Source organism: Microtus ochrogaster, unplaced genomic scaffold (genome assembly GCF_000317375.1).
Source record: "Microtus ochrogaster isolate Prairie Vole_2 unplaced genomic scaffold, MicOch1.0 UNK1, whole genome shotgun sequence".
Lineage (NCBI taxonomy): Eukaryota > Metazoa > Chordata > Mammalia > Rodentia > Cricetidae > Microtus > Microtus ochrogaster.
In genome coordinates, this window is record NW_004949099.1 from 37,488,548 (window position 1) to 37,498,548 (window position 10,001).

The 10,001-nt window shown below is 49.6% G+C and overlaps 1 protein-coding gene across 1 annotated transcript in view; it reads left to right on the forward strand.

Annotated features, from left to right (window-relative positions):
* Positions 1–798: 798 nt before the first annotated feature.
* C1r (complement C1r) overlaps positions 799–10,001 on the forward strand; it is an 11,776-nt gene continuing 2,573 nt past the window's right edge. Inside the window, exons 1-10 of the mRNA XM_013353067.2 lie at positions 799–998; positions 1,958–2,011; positions 2,676–2,904; positions 4,470–4,662; positions 5,216–5,362; positions 5,459–5,655; positions 5,954–6,101; positions 6,302–6,423; positions 8,172–8,250; positions 8,727–8,882. Coding sequence (XP_013208521.1) covers positions 2,010–2,011; positions 2,676–2,904; positions 4,470–4,662; positions 5,216–5,362; positions 5,459–5,655; positions 5,954–6,101; positions 6,302–6,423; positions 8,172–8,250; positions 8,727–8,882 — 1,273 coding nt within the window. The 5' untranslated portion in view covers positions 799–998; positions 1,958–2,009. The remainder of the gene's footprint in view (positions 999–1,957; positions 2,012–2,675; positions 2,905–4,469; positions 4,663–5,215; positions 5,363–5,458; positions 5,656–5,953; positions 6,102–6,301; positions 6,424–8,171; positions 8,251–8,726; positions 8,883–10,001) is intronic.

Genomic DNA, 10,001 nt, shown 5'->3' on the forward strand with positions numbered 1-10,001 from the left:
AAAACAGTCTAGGGGCTGGAGAGGTGGCTCAGAGATTAAGAGCACTGGCTGCTCTTCCAGAGGGCCCAGGTTCAGAACCAAACCACAAAAAAAAAAAAAAAAAAAAAATGGAAGCTCACAATGTCTGTGACTCTGGTTCTGGGGTATCCTGCACCCTCTTCCAGCCTTCATAGGCACTGTATGCACATGTATACATACATAGATGCAGGCAAAACACCCATATGTACAAACTACAAATAAATGAAATCTTTAAAAATAAATAAATAGGTTTAACTAAAAGTATTCTAAAAATTACTAAACAGAAGTTGCTTTAGGTGGAGTGGTTTTGACTAATTTTCTCTTGTTTTCTACTGGTAACTTTTATATAATAAGCATATATCATTCTTATTGAAATTTTTATAAAAAATTAACAAAGCAAAAATACATATATTTGTCTAGATGTATGTAATTATTTTTATCTCTAGATGTAGATATAGATTTTTATTTTGTTTGAATGTTTGAACAGAGTTGAAGTGGGCTGGGCCTGAGGTGGTAAGGTCCAGATTTGGCAATTTTTGGTCAAGTCACGTGCATCATGACAGAATTCGGATGAGATCGCTTCAGTTGACTTGCTTTATTGGCCCACCTCCTCTCTACCTGTTGCCTCTGCCTCCATCACACAAGTGTAACACAAGCACGCACACACACGTGCACACACACACGCACACACACACAGCTCTTAGGATATCAACATGCAGTTCCCTAGACGACAAGATTCCCTCTTCCTTCTGAGCTAGTCCACTTCCTTATTCCTCATCATTTTGCTGACAAGGCACGACTCTTCCTGTGCTAAAATCACACACCAGCCCTACCACTGCATTAATGCCTCTGCTCCAACACGCAAGTCTGCTGGGAAACCACTCCAAACCTTGGTAGTTCCTAGGTCGCGCGTGTGTCTGCTCTCCAGCTACGTTCCAAGACGACGGGTCACTGTCCAATGGGAGACCGGCTTCATCTCTGTGAGTCCTTGAAACCCACCATCTGACCCCTTATATAAATAATCCCATAAGCAAACTAGTAGGGGAGGGGGTTGGGGGTAGAGGGGTGGAAGGTGACACCAGTGTCAGCTCCAATGTTACAGGAGCTGGGAGGTCTCTCCGGAGTCCAAGCCTCCACAGAACAAAGTGACATAAGGTATTTGGTGTTTTGGACACAGCAGCAAACTTTTTAAAGAGGACACTATGTCCTCGTGGGCAGTACAGCTGTCTCGGGAACCTGGTTTCCCTTCTCCAAATGCAGCCGCGCCCTTTGCTTGAGCGCTGAGCAATTGTATCCCTGAGGACTCAAGTTGACCAGACGCCCAGGAAAAGATCTCCCCCATCTGTCGTTGCCCTGTCTTCAATAAGCTCTAAGTTCATTGGCAAGCCCAAGTTCCGTGATGGTAGCTGCGTGGGGGACTTGGAGTCTAGACATAGGAACCCCCCCCCAATCTGGGGCTAAATATCATTTGTGAGCAATGCAGGCCAGGGTCTCACCGCAACTAAACCCATCCTCTTTCAGCTAGGTGAGTAAGAAGAGCAAGGATGGGATGGACCAATGGGAAAGCATAGCCTCCATGGTCAGTGATGCCTTTGACGAGGAACCTCCAATAAAGCTCAGCTAGCAGCCCCCAGGAAAGCCTCTGAGAAAAATGCTAATCAGATTTAGAACTCCGGAATCTGGACCTCCAACCAAATGTTTCTGGTCCCTAAAAATTCAGATCCCATCTCCTCCACCCTTCCCCATGTAGGCCACCAGGTGGCACCAGCAACAGGGATTTCAAAACCAAAACTAAACTGGGAAGGCAGATTTTTTGTTTATGCAAATGGTTTTCATTCCCTACAACATTCCTCCGGGAATGGTCACCCACCCCTCCGCTGCCACAGTCCTTCCCTTCCCTTCCCTCCTCTGCGTGTCCACTCCTTCTTTCACCTTACAGCGCCTGCAGACTGTCAGAAGAGCTGAGGACCCAAAACAAACCGGCCTAAGACATGTGAGTAAGGCTGATGGGCACCAAGGGAGAAGGGAGGAGTTGGGCATAAGAGGCAAGCATGTTCCCACATTATTTTTAAAAGAAGAAGAAGAACAGGAACCTAGCATTCTCCTTTCTTTAGTTCCCGTCTTCAGTTGCACACACACATACAGGGACACACTCCTCAGCCTTCCTCCGACATGAGCTGCTGCAGCCACTCTTTTCTTGACCCTGGGCTCATAGTAGGGTAAGAGGAGGGGAGGGAACCCTCTGAATGAGGAAAGAATTCCCTATGTGTGTTTCTCAGACTCCATGAAGGATTTCTCCCAAACGCCTTTGCTGAAGCATTGGGCACCTTCACAGAACAGTCTTCACCCTCAGTTAGCTGGTCCCAAGCCAGTCTTATTCCAGGAAGAAAAGGAGATGAAAGAGGAGGGCAGAGGGGGCAGCTGGGAGCGGGCATGATGGGAGCATGGTGACCTCTGGACTGGACACTGGCCTGGGAGAGACATCGCTGCAGCAGCTGCAAAGGCTGCCAGTGCCCAGTCCACGGTACCTCTGTGTCGTCTAGATGGGCAGAGTGAAGGATGGGCATCATCCCATCTTTGCCTCACAACAGCCCAAACGACAAGGTTGCTGCACCCTTCCAGCCCCACAAATACTTTCCCCTGTCTCTCTTTAACAGGCGACTCTTTGCCCTCCTTCTGGTGACCCTATTCTGCAGTGTGGAGGGCTCCATCTACATCCCTCAGAAGCTCTATGGAGAGGTGACCTCCCCTCTATATCCAAAGCCTTACCCCAATGACTTTGAGGAAACCACTGTGATCACAGTCCCTGTGGGGTACAGGGTGAAGCTTGTCTTCTGGCACTTTGACGTGGAGCCTTCTGAAGGCTGTCTGTATGACTATGTCAAGGTAGGAGTCAGGTTGGGAGGGAAGGGAGAAAAGGCTGCGCCACTGGAGAAGCTGGAAGTCTGCTCTAAACACCCCTGGACAATATGCCTGCACCCCATCATTGTGCTAGCCTTGAGTTCCTGGTGGCATAGATGGGGTATTGATGGGTTTTGAGGCCCTGGGTAAGAATCATGGGTTGGGGTGAGAAGGGCTTTTGTTTTGTTTTCCAGATCTCACTATGTATAGAAGTCAGGAGGTGGCTAGCTGTAAGACCTTAGGAAAGAGCAGTGACTCAGTTTCCCTGTCTGGCTACCTACCTCATCAGGAGCACGAGGAAATGAAGCATGTGGCAGCTTGCACATGGTCTCCAGGGAGGACAAGGATCTTGGTCCCCTCTGCTCTGTACACTTCAAAGGCCTTCTTTCTCGGCCTCATCTTTCTATGTCCAGAAAAGATAAAAGGCAGGATTCAAGCAGGGCCTGTGCACAACCACACACTGTCTTTCTCAAGAAGCAGCTTGGAGACTCAGAAAATAACACGGAAACTGCACATCCTCACAACAAAGAGGGTTCCACAAGGCTGCAGTGTCGGGGACGGGGGCAGCGTTTGGTGAAGTGAGTGAGGAAGATTCCTACGGCTTCTGAGAGACTGAGGAGTCTGAGAGGAAATGTGGTCAAGATGCCAGACAAAGCTGGTCAGGGCCAAGGCTGCTGGGTACCAAGCACACGATCGTGTCAGTTAGTAGAGCGGGAGGCAGGGCTGAGTGTGGTTTTTAAGCAATGAAATGGAAAACAAAACAAAACCCTGGGCGTGGTAGCACGCTTCTGTGATCCCAGCGCTGGGGAGACTTGGAATGTTTGGATCAGCCTGGTCTACACAGCAAGCTCAAGGCAAGCCGCTTTCTCAAAAACACCAAGGAGGGAAAGGAAGGTGAGAAGAGGTGGGGTGGAGAAGAAGAGGGGGACAATGACAGAGCCCAAAGATGACCATCCAAGCTCGAGAAATGAAGGAATGATCAAGACACCTAGAGACAAGGATTCCCGGGGAAGAAGGGTACAGGAAGTGGTGGGAATGAGTGAGATTGGAGCCTTGAGGTGCGGGGGGACGGACAGGTGAGAGATGACCAGGCACAGAATGGCAGGTGAAGAGTCAACCGTCAGGACAGGAAGGCAGAAGAATTGCAAGTCTAGGGCTGGCGAGATGGCTCGGTGGGTAAAGACACCTGCCTGCAAGTTGTCCACTGTGCTCCACGTATATGCCCCCCAACAGGTCCCCAATACACACAAACAGAGAGAGAGAGAGAGACAGACAGACAGACAGACAGACAGACAGACAGAGACAGAGAGAGACAGAGAGAAATAAATATCTAGGCCAGCCTAGGATACATAGTAAGAGCCTACCTAAAAAAGTAAAAATTAATGAAGGACTGGGATAGACAAAGAAGCATCACCTGAAGGTGTCCATAGCATCCAGATATGACAGTAACATTAGATATGATTCACAGGGTAACAGAGAGGACCTTTGCTGGCCTGCCTCATGGAAGTAGGCTCCTTAGCAGGGCTCCTCTCTTGTCCTTTCTCCAATAGATTTCTGCTGATAAGAAAACTCTAGGGAGGTTCTGTGGGCAGCTGGAGTCTCCCCTGGGAAACCCCCCAGGAGAGAAGGAATTCATATCTGTGGAAAACAAGATGCTCCTGACCTTTCACACAGATTTCTCCAATGAAGAGAATGGGACAATCATGTTCTACAAGGGCTTCCTGGCATACTACCAGGCTGTGGGTGAGTGGTCCCTGGGGCCAGCCCTTCTCTCTGGTCTCAGCCACAGGAGTGGGCAGGGGACAACCCTGAACCCAAAGAAGCCAGAGCCTGACTTTTCTTATTTCTCTCAGCAAGATGAGGTCTGACAGCCGGGCAGTGGTGGCGCACCCCTTTAATCCCAGCGTATTTGGGAGGCAGAGGCAGGCAGATCTCTGTGAGTTCGAGGCCAGCCTGGTCTACAAGAGCTAGCTCCAGGACAGCTAGGGCTTTAGTACAGAGAAACCCTGTCTCAAAAAAAAAAAAAAAACTAAGAGAGAGAGAGAGAAAGAGAGAGAGAGAGGGAGGACCTGACAATCTGGGTTCTACTGCCATCAAGCAGTTCCCAGGAAACATCAGGGAGGTGTAGAGGCCAGAAATGGACTTTGCCTCCTGGCCTCTGGTACATGACTCTTTGAGAAAGAACCAAACAGAAGTCTCTGGAAAGAGGACCCCATGCCATGGCAGAACAGTGGGGCATCTGACCCCAGAAGCCTCTGGGTAGGAACTTAAGCCTTCCTTCCCGAATCCCTTCCAGACCGTGATGAATGCGAACCCCAGTACAACACAGTGGAAGGGAGCTACCAGCCCCGGTGCCAGCAGCTGTGTCACAACTACGTCGGAGGCTACTTCTGTTCCTGCCGTCCAGGCTATGAGCTTCAGAAAGATGGACGAACCTGTCAGGGTGAGGCAGAGTGGGCGTGAGGAGGTGGCAAGGGCTGAGCGGAGGCTTGCGGAGCCAACCTGAGATTCCTACTGACCTGTCTGGTTCCGCTCACAGCTGAGTGCAGCAGTGGGCTGTACACGGAGCCCTCCGGCTATATCTCGAGCCTCGAATACCCTCAACCCTACCCACCTGATCTGCGCTGCAACTACAGCATCCGGGTAGAGCGGGGCCTCACTCTGCACCTCAAGTTCCTGGATCCTTTTGAAATCGACGACCACCAGCAAGTTCACTGCCCCTACGACCAGCTCCAGGTACAGCCTTACACTCTCTTTCACACATCCACATGGCTCCCGGGGTCCCTGCTTGTTCCCGGGTCCACTGACTGAGTGGGACAGGATCACGCATGGCTGACCAGCATCACAGAGGTCTAGAGCAGTCATGAGTCTTAGGGGTGGGGCCCTTGTACACCTTCAGCCAAAAACTGACACCAGGTAGGTGGGTTCCATCTCTACCACCGCCGTTGACTGTGAGGCTGATACCCAAGAAGCCATGTTTAGAAATGTACCCTCTGGAGAAAAAAACATCCATCCCCCTCCCACTTCCCCTTAGATCTATGCTAATGGGAGGAACCTGGGTGAGTTCTGTGGAAATCAAAGGCCTCCAGACTTTGACACCAGGAGCAACGCTGTCGATCTGCTGTTCTTCACTGACGAGTCGGGGGTCAGTCGAGGCTGGAAGCTTCACTACACCACCGAGAGTAAGAGGCTTAGGGTGGAGTGTGGTGTGCTGGTAAAACTAGTGCTTAAGATGCATGAGACCTTGGGTTCAATCTCCAGCCCCCCAAAACGAAAATACGATATCTAAGCACCCTCCTTGCCTGCCAATTATGAGGGAAAGTGGGGGAGAAGGAAGGACAAACGGCTATGATGTGAACATGTCCTCCGGCCTCACCCACAGTCATCAAGTGCCCCCAACCCAAGGCCCTAGATGAGTTCACCATCATCCAGGATCTGCAGCCTCAGTACCAATTCCGGGATTACTTCATTGTCACCTGCAAACAAGGCTACCAGCTCGTGGAGGTAAGAGGCTGGGGCTGACAGGTGAGAGCCTCCCGGTGTCCAAGGGGGAACTGAGATAGTCTGATCTGCCGTACTGTAGACTCAACTGGAGCCGTTGAGGATGGAGCTGGAAGTCCCAATCCTCCTGGTGTCTGGTCTGCGTACACAGAAAAGGGACTGGGGCTCAAGGTCCATCACAGATACAGAGCAAGTTCCAGGGTCAAGCTGGGTGACTCAATGAGACCTTGTCTCAAAGCCAAAAGTAAAAGAGAGGGCTGAGGATGGCTCAGTGGCAGATGCTTGCCTAGCAGGCAGGAGGTCCAAGGTTCGATGCCCGGTACAGTCAAGAAGAGACAAGGAATCGACATTGCTATATATTGGAAACACTCAGAGGGATTTTAAGAAACTGATGTCTGGGTTCCCTGCTTGAGAATCTAATTCCATCAGGGCTGCAGTACAGCCTGGCCACTGTTGAAAACTACCCGTGGGGTTTGGATGTGCGCCAAGCTTAAACACTTCTGGACCACCTTAATTACTTGCTGTAGGAATAAGAACTGAAAAGTCAGGGTGGCGTTGTCCCGACTGGTTCAACACCACACAGCGGCTGCTGTACACCAGGGACAAGACCCAACCTTCTGGGTCTTTGACACACATTGGCGGTCTCACTACAGCCCCACTGCCCTGTCTCCAGCTTTGCAGACTGACGAAGAAACGTGGTGCAGAAGACAGGGAGAAGGATGGTTGACTGGTTGTTGGTGACAGTCAGTCTCACTATACAGACTAGGGTAGACTCTAATTTTTTATCCTCCTGCCTCCATTTCCTGAGTCCTGAGATTACAAGTATTTGCCCTGAGACCAATTCTTGCTCTTAATAAGCTATTCATAGTCAGGTGTGGCAGCAGCGGCAGTGGCAGCGACCTGTGATATGCACTCCCAGGGGTTAGAACAGGGAAACCATGAATTTGAGGCCAGCCTAGGCTGCATAGCTAGTTCCAAGGCAGCCTAGGCTGTATAACAAGGCCCTGTCTAGAAATGTTTTTCATATTTCCCAATATTATCAAGGGATGCCACCTTTTGGTCTTGTGCCATTTGTTCACTAACCTGTCATATCACCACACTGAACACCTAGGAAAATGGCCCAGTGGCACTAGTATTTTAGGGAAAGCCCTGGCTTTAAAAAAAAAAAACTGCAGGGGCTGGAGAGATGACTCAGCCGTTAGAGAGCACTGACTGCTCTTCCAGAGGACCCGGGTTCAATTCCCAGCACCCACATGGCAGCTCACAACTGTCTGAAAATGCAGTTCCACAAGATCTGACACCTTCACACCAATACACATAAAATAAAGTTAAATACATCATTTTTTAAAAAAAAAACTGCAACCTAGGAGAGAGCGTGATGCAGACCTTGGACAAAAGAGTGGGAAGTTGGGGTCTATTCCAGAAAATAGCATTTGTTTTAAATCAAAAATACAATCCTGACTTGTTTGATTTTTATTACAATTTGGGGAGATGGGGGAATGGATCTAGTGGAAAGAGGCAAGAGTCTTAAAAGAAGACTATTGAATCTACCAGTTAGCCTTGCCGTGACTTTCTGCTTTGGAACTCAGAGTTCCTGAGAGCGCTGGCTCGGGAGGAGGGAGGAGCCACACTCTCAGGCCCTGCGGTCTAAGAGATGGGCACCACATCCGCCAACACATCCCTCCACTCCGTGTGCAGCATGGAAGCGGGGAGCTCTGTGCTGATGGCTGCTCTCATTCCACTCTTAACAGGGAAACCAGGTGCTGCTCTCCTTCACAGCTGTTTGCCAGCATGATGGCACATGGCATCGTGCCATGCCCAGATGCAAGAGTAAGTCACAAGCTGGATGTCCCTGCCCCTAGGGACCTGCCATCCTTTGGTCTTGAGACTTGATTGAGCTGGAGTCAGGCGATGGTGGCACATGCCTTTAATCCCAGCACTCAAGAGACAGACAGAGGCGGGCGGATCTCTGTGAGTTCGGGGCCAGCCTGGACTACAGAGCGAGTGCCAGGACAGGCTCCAAAGCTACAGAGAAACCCTGTCTTGGAAGAAAAAGAAAAGACTTGAGCTGGGAGGGAAAGAACCTTGGCTCCTGGCTTGTCCCCCAAGTTCACGGTCCATCTCAGAAAGTTAAGTCCTCATCTCGGGCATGATGGGCTCTGCCAGGACTGAATTTCCCTCCATGCATTGCAAGTGTCCACCCTACTGACCACACTTCTCTGGGGCTCTCTGAGACAGCTCACACTCATGCTAAAGTGGCCATGCAGGTGGTCTCCACTCCCTTACAAGCCTCTGTTCTCTCTAAGTCAAGGACTGTGGGCAGCCGCGAAGCCTGTCTAATGGCGACTTCAGCTACATCACCACAAAAGGTGTGAACACCTATGAAGCCCATATCCAATATTACTGCCATGAACCATATTACAAGATGAAGACCAGAGCTGGCAGTAGCGAGTCCGTGCGAGGTAGGAGCTGATGCCCACTACAGCCCTCAATCCTTTGTGGCTGTGAGGGACATCTGAAATTTCTTCAACAGAGTCTTAGGTATTGGCTGGAGGATCCCAAATTACAATGTCAAAATGTCTAATAGGTTTGCAAAAATGGGAACTCTGACTGATGGATCAAAGTCAAGCAAAAGACTCTCATAAGCCGTCAGATCCCCCTCCCCACCGCAACCATTACCAATCCTACCACTACCAGTAACAATGCCATCATCCATCAGTAGCACCCCTATCATAGTTACCATTGATACACCACCAATATTACCATCATCATCACTTCTATCACCAACAACCGCCACCATCATACCAACACCGGCACCACCAATACCACAGGCAACACCAGCATCACCCCCAACTGATATTACCACCATCACTACCAACATCAACAATCTCCACTACATTACCACCAACACCACCACCGTCACTATTACCAAAGCCAATATCACCATCACTGCTTATCATCACCACATCAACACCGCCTCCATCATATCCATCCATTAGCAATAAAGTCATTGTCACCAGCTCTACCACTAATAATAGCACTGCACCACCATGATAGCCATCACCACCTTCACCCTTACAGTGAAATGCCCTCTCCATTCTCCCCCTCTCGGGCTGTTGTGTTGGGAGATTTTGCATTTAGATTTACTTAATGCTTCTCAAACTCGTCTATGGGTTGGTTGGTTGGTTGGTTGGTTGGTTGGTTGGTTGGTTGGTTGGTTGGTTGGTTTATTGTAGTCATAGGGATTTAACCTAGGGCATCTCTCATGCGCTCTTACCACTGAGCTATAGACCCAGCTGTCCTATTGGTTAATATTCTCTCTCCTCTCTCCTCCCCCCTCATCCTCAAATTCACTGTGTAGCCAAAGATAATTTAAAACACCTAATTCTCCTGCCTTTATATCCCAAGAGTTAGGATTACATGTCTATGTCACCATACCTAACCAAAATTTCTCTTTAAATTTTAAAGAAAAAATTCCAAGGCTGAGCATATTGCTCAGGGGTAAATACACTTGCCTACCATGTGAGAGTCCCTGCATTACATCTTCAACACTAGAAGGAAGGGAGGGAAGGAGGGAGGGA